Source organism: Eleutherodactylus coqui, chromosome 8 (assembly GCF_035609145.1).
Source record: "Eleutherodactylus coqui strain aEleCoq1 chromosome 8, aEleCoq1.hap1, whole genome shotgun sequence".
NCBI lineage: Eukaryota > Metazoa > Chordata > Amphibia > Anura > Eleutherodactylidae > Eleutherodactylus > Eleutherodactylus coqui.
The window spans coordinates 89,557,507-89,570,629 of NC_089844.1; the positions used below are offsets into that span (position 1 = coordinate 89,557,507).

At 38.1% G+C, this 13,123-nt stretch overlaps 1 protein-coding gene across 3 annotated transcripts; it reads left to right on the forward strand.

The window, feature by feature from the left end:
• Window positions 1–2,993: 2,993 nt before the first annotated feature.
• On the forward strand, window positions 2,994–11,283 carry NR4A2 (nuclear receptor subfamily 4 group A member 2). 3 transcript variants are annotated; one of them, XM_066576008.1, is made up of 8 exons: window positions 2,994–3,128; window positions 4,891–5,014; window positions 5,985–6,847; window positions 7,701–7,830; window positions 8,618–8,781; window positions 9,425–9,627; window positions 9,781–9,959; window positions 10,050–11,283. In XM_066576008.1, exons 3-8 carry the CDS (start codon window positions 5,987–5,989, stop codon window positions 10,304–10,306), a joined length of 1,794 nt encoding a protein of 597 aa, XP_066432105.1. In that variant the 5' UTR covers window positions 2,994–3,128; window positions 4,891–5,014; window positions 5,985–5,986; the 3' UTR covers window positions 10,307–11,283. The 3 variants fall into 3 exon arrangements, with proteins under 3 accessions (XP_066432105.1, XP_066432107.1, XP_066432108.1); XM_066576010.1 differs by having other exon boundaries at window positions 8,618–8,706; XM_066576011.1 differs by having other exon boundaries at window positions 6,163–6,847.
• The last annotated feature ends 1,840 nt before the right edge of the window (window positions 11,284–13,123 follow it).

The following is a 13,123-nucleotide window of genomic DNA, read 5'->3' on the forward strand; positions in this document are numbered from 1 at the left end:
ATGCACTAGTAAATCAGCAGCCTAAAGATATAGTGTGACAATGATCAGCAATCAACACTAAATATCTCTAGGATCACACACATACATATAGCTCAGGTTTGAAACTTTTTTTCCCCAGTATCAGACCAGCAATAGCACAGTAGGCAGATACAATGTTGCAATATCCAATAATCTCCATAATACAACACAATCTGCAAATCAAGGGATACATTTATATCCTATATGTATCCATGTCTACTGATACACAGTGTGCAATCATGGATCAGACTGCAATCACAGATGGCATACTATAATAAGCCACATGGAAACACTTTATACTGATACATCACACATATTGTGTATACCCAACACACACAGGATCCTGCTAGTACCAGAGATTACATCACTAGACCTTTCACAATCCCACAAACCAGGGCTTGCTGATGTGTGTGTATCTGCATATGTAAATGTGTGAGAAAAAAAATCGCATCGCACTCGCATGTCGATCTTCATTTTTACTATTGAAACAACTTGCGATTGTCACGCACGTGAAAATTGCATGTACTGCAATGCGTTGAGATATTCTCGCAAAACACATTGAACTCACATAGAAAATTGCAGGTTTAAGGGTGGCTTCACACAGTTGTATGCGCTTTTGTGCAACATGAACTAGTCTGCGTATTTTACTGACACGACCTTGTCCTGATTTAAAACGCTAATTCATCTAATGAGATACAGATATATTCTTTTCCAGTGTAATTGTGCCGTGTTTCACGCATCCCCTTGGATATTGCACGCGCCTTTGCACACCCACCCATAGACTTCTATGGAGACCTTAGGTGCACAGATGCACACAAAAATAGAACATGCTGCGTTTTTTTTCCCGTGCACGCGAAATGCAGAAATGTGTACAAACCCATTAGCATCAATGGGTTCTATTCTCTGCCAACTGCGCACAAATTTTGCGTGCACAAAAGCACGCACAAATACACCTGAGTGAAGGAGGCCTTATGAGTACAATATCAGTCCGAGTTTCTTCTACGATATGTTACTTTGTCCCATTGAAAACAATGGGCAATGCGTTCCAAGGAACACAAGAATATAGGACATGCTGCAATTTTTTCCCAAAACCGCGAATGTGCAAAAAAATCGCTTGCGTATATGATACACAAATCTTGCGTGATTTTCTTGGCCCTGTGAGAGTGGCCTGAGTTCTTGCTCTTCTTACACATAGTATTAATGAGCAAGAATCCCGCTAGTGAAAACCAAACTATTGAAATCAATGGTTTAGATTCCTCGCGCTGTGATTTTCACGGCCGCAAAACTGGACAAAATCACGCATACATTTAAGCTCTTAGGCTAAAACATATGAACATGTTTGTGCACATTTTGTGTGCGTAAGACTCACACCGCAAAACATGAAGTGAACCCATTGATTTCCGTGGGTTCATTCTCACTAGCATGCTTCTCACATGCAAATCATGAGAAAAGATAGGACCTGCCCTATCTTTCTGTGTGTTTTGCAGAAAGCTGTCATAAAAGTTTATGGCAGGGTAAAAAAAACAAGGCGAAGAGTGTGATCGGCGGACAACACAGTGAAAACAGGACAGCTGGCCCTTATTGGGCTTTAAATAGCCATTCTATTCCACGGAAATGGAGTATCAGGTGTGCGCATGAACCGGTATTGCCAGCACAAAAATTACAGTACTATGCGCTGACACGCACGTAATAGCTTGCTTATTGCCCTCCCCAAACCTTGTTAATGTGCAAACATGCTCCGTTGCAACTAGTATATTTGCGCATACGTTCGTCTGTCAAAGTACTGCTTGCAAAAACACATGGGGCATGCACTAATACACTCACCGCTATGGAGTGTGTTCATGCATGAACCGTTTTTTTTTTGGGGGGGGGGGGGTTGAACTATTCAAACTTTGTGCTGGTGCACGCGAGTTGGAAAAAAAAGTGGGAAGATAGGTCCTTCCCTAGCTTTCTTACACATAGTATTAACAACGTGCGAGAAAGATAGGGCAAATCCTATCTTTTATGTCATGTAGTATTAATGTGCGAAAATCCTGATAGTGGGAACACAACCATTGAAATCAATGGCTTTGTCCTATTATGCGGCCGTGATTTTCTCGGCCACATAACGGGACTATAAAACACGTACATCTGTTTAAGCCCTTTATGTATGTGTATATACGAGGGAGTGTATGTGTGCATGTATGCATGTACTTGTGAGTACTGTATGTATGAGTATCTGCATATCTGTGTTATATATATATATATATATATATATATATATATATATATATATATATATGACTACTGTTCATGTATGTGCATATATGAGTATGTGAGTGTATGTGTGCATGTATGCATGTACTTGTGCATATATATGTATGAGTGTATCTGCATATCTGTGTAATATATATATATATATATATATATATATAAACTACTGTTCATGTATGTGCATATATGAGTATGTGAGTGTATGTGTGCATGTATGCATGTACTTGTGCATATATATGTATGAGTGTATCTGCATATCTGTGTAATATATATATATATATATAAACTACTGTTCATGTATGTGCATATATGAGTATGTGAGTGTATGTGTGCATACATATATGTATGTGTGTCTGCCTATGCATGAGTATTGTGCTCGCGAGTATTCTGTATGAGAGTGTATAGACACTTCAGTGTGGGAAGCTTTGCACGAGTTGCAGTGCACACAGTTATATATCCACCCTCACACCCACACTATATATGCACATACATATATACACACAGTTTCCTGGGGTTGCCCCCACTAGGAAGGCTCCACAGAAAGTGAGAACCCAACTCGCTCCCACCTTAAACCCTGCTCACTGCGTGACGTCACATCGGAAATTTACCAAAAGCCAGAACGGGGCCAACAGCACAGACGGAGCAGGACGGGACTGCGCTGATTGGCTGCCGGGTGCTGACGTTAGCGGCTTGTAGAGTGAGCGCTGAGGAATACTGAGCCACATAAACAAAGGCACATTGCGGGAGCGATCACTGCTCCGCCAGCAACTCCGGCCACAGCAGCACAGGGATGTACAGCAGCAGCAGCGGCGCCGCACAGCTGGAGGCATAGAGCAGCTCCACAGCACTGCCTGCAAGTAAGTGCCGGCTCCTCGCATCCATCCCCATACTCAGGAAGAAGACAGCAGCTAGTGCCATACATATAGCTGCTCCCTATAGGACATCTGATGGGTGATAGAGGCATGTCAGGGAGATTCGGAGATTTTTAATGGAGAATTACATCACTGATGTTTATTGCATTACTCTACTATAGCGCAATATTCAAACTTGGTCACTTGTCAAAGGACCTGAGTGTCGTGTCCCGGGCTGAAGGAAAGTAGTTAGTGTTTAACGATAGATGGTGAAGATGGAGATGTTTCATCTATCTATCTATCTATCTATCTATCTATCTATCTATCTATCTATCTATCTATCTATCTATCTATCTCATATCTATCTATAATTTATCTGTTTCATACCTATGTATCACACCATGTGTTGTGCAGAAAAAGTAAAGTTTCACTGTATAGGACACCATATGTTCTATGGAAGTTATGATAGATAAATAGATAGATGACTGAGAAGTATTCATTGGTATTTTCCATGTGCTCTTTAGAAGCACTGATGTAGATGATCTATCTATCTATCTATCTATCTATCTATCTATCTATCTATCTATCTATCTACCTGTCTTATCTTTCTGTCTATCTATGTATCATCTGTGTGTTATCTATGTATCTGTTACACCATGTGTTGTGGAGAAAAAGTAAAGTTGCACTATATAGGTCACCATATGTTCTATGGAAGTTATGATAGATATTAGATAGATAGATAGATAGATAGATAGATAGATAGGTAGATAGATATGAAATACTCTATGTCTATCTAGTTCTGCCTGCTATGCTGCAATGTTGATAGATGCATAGATAGATGACAGAGAAGTGTTCATTGATATTTTCCATGTGCTTTTTAGCAGTAGTGATGTAGATCGATCTATCTATCTATCTATCTATCTCATATCTATCTATCTATCTATCTATCTATCTATCTATCTATCTATCTATCTATCTATCTCCTATCTATCAATTTATCTCTTTCTATCCTCTGATGCTTTCTGGGGTGTAGTTGCCCTGTAAGCTGCTAGCTCTGGAGGAGGTGATGTTCTGGTTTCCTAGTTACTGTACATGGGGCCATCAGCTGAAAGAGGTGATGCAAACTAATTAATATGGAATTGGACAGGGTGTCTTGATACAATGTAGTGCTATTTTGCCATTATCCTTTTTTATCTGAGGTGTCCTTTCCTTTTAATTCTGGTCTATATACTAAGCATCTGGTGTGTAGATTTGTCACACACCTGCTATATTATGTCTATATTATATTAATACATGGCTTGTAGCTAGAAGTTGCTATTGTCACATTTAATTTCTTCTATTTTTCTTGTATATTGATGATTGTCATATAAATATACAAGGAAATATTTAGGGTGGATTTTTAATATGACATGTAGGTAATCAGAAATAATGAATCCATGTGACAGGTGCTAGGCCTAAGAGTAAGATTTGTGTCCTGTCACCATTTAAATGCCTGTCATAGTTGTCAGTAATTGATTGCTATTTCATAAAGTATACACCCACTATGAAAAGTGAAATGACTCAACATAGTCTAGTGAACCTACAGTGATTTATAGTGAGTGACCAAAGTTAGGGATTTCATCAATGACTCAAGTACACCATACAAGTTACTTCCAATCATCATTTTGCCCTATGGAATTCATAATGTATGTGCATTATATGTGTATTATCCTGTTGTGATTCCACTTACTGCCTATTATATGTAATATATGGTTTATTTTACTTGCAGATCCCTATGCTGATAAGTGGGTCCTTCTAAACTGAACATTTTTATATCTTGGAAATTTTGCCAACAAGAATTACAACACTGTCATCCTTTACTTACATCGAAAACGCCCGCAGCCCGGCTGAAGGTTTGTTCAGTTTATTATGGGTCGGGTTTGGGGGGCTTCGCATATTTTTTCTATATGGTCTTGTCATAGAGATAGAATTACAATTACCTTTGATTGATTGAATAGTTATAATATATAGCTACTAAGTTGCTGTTTAAATATATATTGACACCTGGTTGTCATAGAATAAATTGACTTTTTTAGTAGTTTGCATCTTCTGAGTAACAGGTGGGACTTTATTTGGTATAGCACTACATATCCCAGAATAAAGTACTGTGTACAGGTTTTAGGTAGGTGTGGAAAAAAATGCTGCAAAGCAAGAATGCTTTTAAAAATAGAAATGTTAATTGTTTATTTTTGTCAATTAACAAAATGTACAGTGAATGAACAAAAGAGAATCAAATCAATATTTGATGTTACCGCCCTGTGCCTTCAAAGCAGCATCAATTCTTCTAGGTACACCTGCACACAGGTTTTGAAGAAACTTGGCAGAGAGGTTGTTCTAGACATGTTGGAGAACTATGCACAGATCTTCTCTGTGGGGGCCATATCATCACTTCCAGGACTCCTTGTTCTTCTTTATGCTGAAGATAGTTCTTACTGACATTGGCTGTATGTTTGGGGTCATTTTCCTGCTGCTGGAAAAAATGGGAGTCAATCAGAATGCCTTATATTTTTGAAAAAAAATATTCTTGCTTTGCAGCATTTTTTTCACACTTGCCTAAAACTTTTACACAGTACTGTATACTGGCAGGTAATAACAGTTTATAGTAAGTTATAACAGCTTCTAGTACTCAGATGGGGTTATAGTCAGCTTTCAAGCATGCATGTGTACCCCAAATCTTTTGGGAAGGTTGGGGGGAGGGAGTAGAATATATTGGTTTTCCATTGACTTTGCAAAAGTTTGGGGGTTAATGAAACAATACTCCAGTCTTTGGAGAAGTGTTCAGTTGAAACAGTTTGGGTATCTATTTAATTGTTTCATTTCCAGCCATGCCCTGTGTTCAGGCTCAGTATGGGTCATCGCCACAAGGAGCCAGCCCAGCTTCCCAGAGCTACAGTTACCACTCTACAGGAGAATACAGCTCCGATTTCTTAACTCCAGAGTTTGTCAAGTTTAGCATGGACCTGACCAACACTGAAATCACTGCCACCACTTCTCTCCCCAGCTTCAGTACCTTTATGGACAACTACAACTCAAGCTACGACGTCAAGCCACCTTGCTTGTACCAAATGCCAATCTCTGGTCAACAGTCTTCAATAAAAGTTGAAGATATTCAGATGCACAGCTATCAACAGCACAGCCACCTCCCACCCCAATCCGATGAGATGATGCCACATTCAGGCTCAGTCTACTACAAATCTTCTTCACCCCCAAGTTCAAACACTCCAGGTTTCCCTGTCCAGCATAGTCCAATGTGGGATGACCCTGGATCCCTTCACAGCTTCCATCAAAACTATGTGGCCACCACCCACATGATTGACCAGAGGAAAGGTCCTGTCTCCAGACTCTCCTTGTTCTCTTTCAAGCAGTCTCCACCTGGGACACCAGTGTCTAGTTGTCAAATGAGGTTTGATGGCCACCATGTATCTATGAACCCCGAAACATCGGGAGCCCATCATATAGTGGACGGACAGACTTTTGCTATTCCTAACCCCATCAGAAAACAGGCAGCCATGGGCTTCCCTGGACTTCAACTTGGGCATGCTTCCCAACTAATTGACAGTCAAGTTCCTTCACCTCCATCCAGAGGTTCCCCGTCCAACGAGGGTCTCTGCGCAGTCTGTGGAGACAATGCTGCCTGCCAACATTATGGAGTTCGTACTTGTGAAGGATGCAAAGGATTTTTCAAGGTTAGTACCAGGTTCATTAGATACTTCAGGTTGATTTTTACAAGAAAGCACATTTTAAATGTGCAAGAAATCAGAGCAAACTAATGTTCTGCTATGACGTTCCCACATCAAGTCGCAGAAATGTATCAACCACTTAATGTTGCAATTACGTGGTCAAGGATATAAAAAACATTTTGCAATATTGTTAATTATGTCTGTGGTCAGCAGTAGTTTGAGGATTGAAACAGCTGGAAGAGAAACTGTCATCTTTATGAAATTTCCACATCAAGTCGCAACAATGTATCAGCCATTTATATGTTGCGACAATTATTTAAGTGGTCGAGGATATAGAAACATTTTACAATAATGCTAATTAATATTGTGTTCAGCAATAGTTTGGGGGATTGAGACAGTTTCAATACAAAGTGTCATCTTTATGAAGTAAAGGAAAGGCAAACATCGAGGATCGTTCAAGGCTGTAAAGTCTATGCGCATTGTATCCTCTTGCTTTTGTTTGGTACCACATATCTATTTGTGTTCCAAGCAGCTTCAGATCTAAATTGGTTAGGACAGAGAACCGTGTCTTAACTAACCAAGTGGAACAGAATTCCCTATGGTAAAATTAAGTGATCTCTTTATTTCAGCGTCCTGATTGAATAATCTTATCATGTGAAATAGAGACGTCTCTGAGGGATGTAAATAATATGAATGGCCACGGATCTGTATTTACTCCTTGTCTTCTTGGAATATAAAACACAGCTCTGTGGCTGAATGTTAATGCTACTCAATGTCCCTTCCACACACATCATCACACAGGAGAACGAGCAGATCCCATGGATTCACCCTCTGTCCCTCTTTCTTCTCTTTCTTGCAGCGCACTGTGCAGAAAAATGCCAAATATGTTTGTTTAGCAAATAAAAATTGTCCGGTTGACAAACGACGTAGAAATAGGTGTCAGTACTGTCGTTTCCAGAAGTGCCTTGCAGTTGGGATGGTCAAAGAAGGTACAGAGTCTAATTTATACATATACCGTATATTTTCTAACAACATAAGTAGGTAGATACTGGGCAGTAGATACACCAATTAATAATAGTAGATAGATATATAGATAGAAAAAATAGATAATTAATGGAGAGTTAAATGGAGTGTAATTAGAATAGGTAGATGAAGCTATGTAAAAGTGTACATCGCAAAGTTTGTTTTGTATCTTATATTATCATGCCTTTGTGTGTGTGTATGTACGTCATAAAGTTAGTGTATAAATATATGTGTGTATGTGTGTGTGTGTGTGTGTGTGTGTATATCAAAGTTTATTTGCTTTGTATCTGTACTATTATGTGTGTTGTGTGTGTTTGTGAAATAGATACATAGATAGACAGACAGACATTTGCGGTACACAGCTTTAAGAACTAAGCAGATTACATCCGTGCAAAATTAGCTAGAAGTTGAGATAGATAGATAGATAGATAGATAGATAGATAGATAGATAGATAGATAGATAGATAGATAGATAGATAGATAGTGTAAGCGGGATAACTTGTTTTCTATGACCAGTATTTTAAGCAGTAGATATATATGTACCCGTGCTGTGTGTTGGGGGCAGAGGCTTTGGAGAGGACTTGATGCCAGGGAATGTCCTGGGCACCAGTAGTGATGATTCCTGCATTGTTCCTATAGTATAAGCGGTCAGGCCGGAGTGAAGAGGTCTTTGTCATGAAGCAGAGTGCACTGTGTGCCCGGAATGTGTGTGGGTAAAGCATATTAACGTCCTCATCTTGTATTTACATGCAGTGGTTCGCACAGACAGTCTAAAAGGTCGGAGAGGTCGCTTACCATCTAAACCCAAGAGTCCCCAGGAGCCGTCGCCCCCTAGCCCCCCGGTGAGTTTGATCAGTGCCCTAGTGAGAGCCCACGTCGATTCCAACCCGGCTATGAGCAGCCTGGACTATTCCAGGGTAAGTTGGAGTACTAGCTGAAGAGCTCAGCCTTTTTGGGGTCACCCAATGTACTGTATCAACCCCAATTTGTAATATCAACTTTAATAAAATGTAACCCCAAATCTGCCGTCAATATTAGGATGCAAACGAATTCCACAATGAGTCTAATTCCTTTAGTGGGAATCTGTGCAGAAGATCGTCTCAGACGTCTTTATGTGAACCCCATAATCCGCCAATATTCCTGACCAATACAGAAAAACCTTATGTCGTTTTTCTAGACTAATATAATTCCTTTCTGGTTATTTACTTCACATCTTACCCTTCTGCACACACTATGACAATTTACACCTTACTTTTCTGCACATAGTAGGACAATGTCTATTTGCGGCCTTCAACCTTCAATCTTGACCCGACAAATCCTCCATTTTGATAAATACATATAGTATCCTCTGTTTATAAAAGCACAACACTACACGTTTATTTCACACAGAAATGTATATTCTCAGAGGATATCTTTACTTGATTGCATCCAATTTGGTTCAGAATAGAATTTAATTCATATCAAAGCATCTCCCGGTAATATTATGCAGTTAATTATTTCATGACTTATTATGCTGCAGTTTTCATGGTATTTCTGGATTAATCTGTTTACTTTTTATAGTTTCAAGCAAACCCCGAGTTCCAAATGAACGGAGACGACACTCAACACATACAACAATTTTATGACCTACTTACTGGCTCTATGGAGATCATCAGAGGTTGGGCTGAAAAAATCCCGGGCTTTTCCGAGCTGCACAAACAAGACCAAGATCTTCTCTTTGAATCAGCTTTCCTAGAACTCTTTGTTTTAAGATTAGCATACAGGTAATTATGGCCAAATTAAGATTTAATTGTTATATAAGCAACCCCTCGTTCAAGGTCAATTGATTTGCATTTTATTGGCTTTGCGGTAATTAGAAGTCTTTTAAAGGGCCATTTATTACATTGATACTAATTAATTCCTTTAATTAATTCTAGGTCTAACCCATCTGAGGGCAAACTCATCTTCTGCAATGGGGCAGTTTTCCATAGGTTGCAATGTGTTCGTGGCTTTGGGGAATGGATTGATTCCATCGTTGAGTTCTCCTCCAACTTGCAGAGTATGAATATTGACATTTCAGCCTTTTCATGTATTGCTGCACTGGCCATGGTGACAGGTGAGGATGCCCAGTCCTATGCATGATATAAGCGACGATATACAATAACCTTGTGTATGCGATAACTAATACGCTGTTTTTCTCCTGCAGAGAGACATGGCTTGAAGGAACCAAAAAGAGTAGAAGAACTTCAGAACAAGATTGTAAATTGCTTAAAGGACCATGTAACATTTAACAATGGGGGGCTAAATCGTCCGAACTACCTGTCCAAACTTTTGGGGAAACTACCAGAACTCAGAACCCTTTGCACACAGGGGCTGCAACGTATCTTCTACCTAAAACTGGAGGACCTGGTGCCACCACCAGCTATCATTGACAAGCTCTTTTTGGACACATTACCTTTTTAAATAAGACATTTCAATGAACTTTATTCATTTCCAGACCAAGAGGACTCTACTAAACCACATGCACTTGGTGTGCAGGTGTCAACAGTGACTAGTGGTGGCATGTCTTGCCTATCACAGAGGAAGGGGGGCACTTCAGGATCGAAGGACAAAAAGCAATTCACCATTAGAGGAACGATTATGAATAAAAAATAAATAAACAAAAACAAAAAACATCTCTAGGAATGACCTCAGTCAATAGTATTAAGGTGACCAAGCCCATCCCCCACCCCTCCTTAAAGAGACTCTGAAAAGCTGTAATATATTGTGACATACATGTTCAGTGGATGGCATGAAGGATACAAACAAATCATCATAATAATAAGGCTTGTACATGTATAAGATACAGTTTAGCTATTTTTAATCATTTTTGTGCCTATTTATGACAATTTGTGTTTGCAAAAAAAACATATGAGAAATAAAACTATTGCATACAAAGGTAAAAGCATGTTTATACATCGGGAAACACAAGGAACCTATAGGCAATTGCTCACCCAGTAATGCCTATAATATATAAATAGTATTCAGACACTATGTAGTCTGCTAGATTTTATAAAGACTGGTAGTTATAAAGTAGGCACATGTATTATCGCTCCACCCCGATGAGATGATGACGACGACAGAGGACACCATGTGTGTACACATTCCTTGTTTGTACGTGTTGTATGTACTGTTGATGTTAATACACCATTTCTACAGTCTCTTAGTTCTCCTTTCTTCAGTTGTCTTAAGGCTTCTTAAATTGAACTTGCATGCAGCAGCAGCAGCTTCCTCTTCCTCTTCCAGGGACATCAGTACAGAGCACCCCCCTCGTCCCCCTGGAAATGACTGATGATGAGCACTTTGGATTTCGTTTTTTTTATTATGATTGTCTCAGAAATTGTCAGTTAATATATTATTATTTTATTGTTTGGAAAGTAAAAAAAATTGTAATACTGACATCAGCTCTAGTATTCTCCTTCTTATGTCACGTGGTATGAACTGTAGTTAGATAGATATGAATTAAATAGATGCATAGCTAGATAAATACTTTAAGTTTAAAGTAGGGGCATCAGTTATTTATAATGTAAGTAGATGTATTTTCGTAGTAGAGACGTTGCCATAAGTTGCATATGAAGCCATATAGACGTTACCATAGGTTGCATATGAAACCATATAGACGTTGCCATAGGTTGCATATGAAGCCATATAGACGTTGCCATAGGTTGCATATGAAGCCATACGTTGCCATAGGTTGCATATACGCATAACACACATGAAGATGTGTTATACAGTACAATAGCGCTTACAATGGTATAATGTAGGTATAATATACTATGCATAAATGAAACGCATACCAGTAACAGGTCTAGTAGCTTAAAGTATAACATTTGTTTAAAAGCATTTTAGAAAAATAGATAGATACATACATAGATAGATAGAATAAGCATTTTGTAAAAAAAATGAAAAATCTATTGCTATTAATCATCAAACTTTGAGTGAGTTTGGATGTAAGGCGAAGTGCTTGAAAGGGACACGAGATATGCAAGCTCTTAATCGTAGTATTTACTCTTAGCTGTCAAACAAGAAATAGATAGATATATATATGAGAAAAAGATACCGTAGATATGAGATAGATAGATAGATAGATAGATAGGAGACTAGCCTTTTGTATTATAATAAAGCTCTACCTACGTGTATAGGTCGTTTATTGTTAATAGTCCTTTTACTCCCAGTGAAACAAGCAGATTATAAAGATTGTGGATTAATACCTCTATAATTATCAATATCAGGTTGTTCTCAATACAAACTCTTCTAGAAGCCAGAACACTAGCGATAAAAATGAAATTGTCAGGAAGGTTTTATTCTATTATTTTTATATATTTTATTATAATTTTCTATTACGGATTCTCTTTTCTTTTAATTAAGCATATTTCTAATAAAACATTTCCTTTATTCTTTTATGCTTTCTCGGTGCATGAACCCTCTGAAAAATTACAAGACTTTCAATTACACCATAGATTGACCGCTACTAGTAGATTTTCTTTTTCCCCCTCATTTTAATTTTTATTTTAGTTCTTTTATGTTTTTATTGCATGTTTTGGTAAATTGATGTGCAATGGAAAAAACTACTTTTTTAGGATACTAAAGACTATACTAATATACTTGTATTTATTAATATATGATAATGATAATATTTTATATGTTTTATTATTAGAATTATTATTACTATTTGTTTTTTGCTTTCTGGACATAGAAAAATAGTCATAAAAATCAAGTACATACTGAAGGAAATCACACCGCGGATGCGACATCTTACCTAATCTCTTTACATTTTTTACATGCTTGTTTTAAAATTATTCTTTATTTACATTTCTCTTTATTACTTTATATAACATTTCTATCTCTATCGATCCTTCTATTTTTCTCTCTTTCCCCCTTCTCTCCAGCACTGATCCCATTCTATCTACAACGATCAATAGTAGAGACCTAATCCTAATATTTACCGGCATGGTCCTGTAATGAGAAAAGTGTAATTTATCTTCTAATCAACGTTTCCGGAAAAAAAAAGTTCATCAAAAGAAAATAACAGTTTCCTCCCCATTTATTTTCTTCTACTTTGTAGCATCGATAACATTCATATAACAGCGATATAAATGGAAACATTGTAGCGATTTTCTGCGCGACGTTTGGCTTAATAGGCGCAGAGTGTAAACTTCACAAATGCATTGTTATTTTAAAAGCAGGAGCAAAATAGTCTATTTATCCAGGATAATCCGGATATATAATCTAGATTGAGTC

Excerpts from the sequence above, each read along its gene's own strand:
- NR4A2 (XM_066576008.1), top strand. The coding sequence starts at position 5,987 with ATGCCCTGTGTTCAGGCTCAGTATGGGTCATCGCCACAAGGAGCCAGC. Across the intron at positions 8,782-9,424 it reads GCAGCCTGGACTATTCCAGG|TTTCAAGCAAACCCCGAGTT; the intron begins GTAAGTTGGAGT and ends TACTTTTTATAG. Across the intron at positions 9,628-9,780 it reads GTTTTAAGATTAGCATACAG|GTCTAACCCATCTGAGGGCA; the intron begins GTAATTATGGCC and ends AATTAATTCTAG.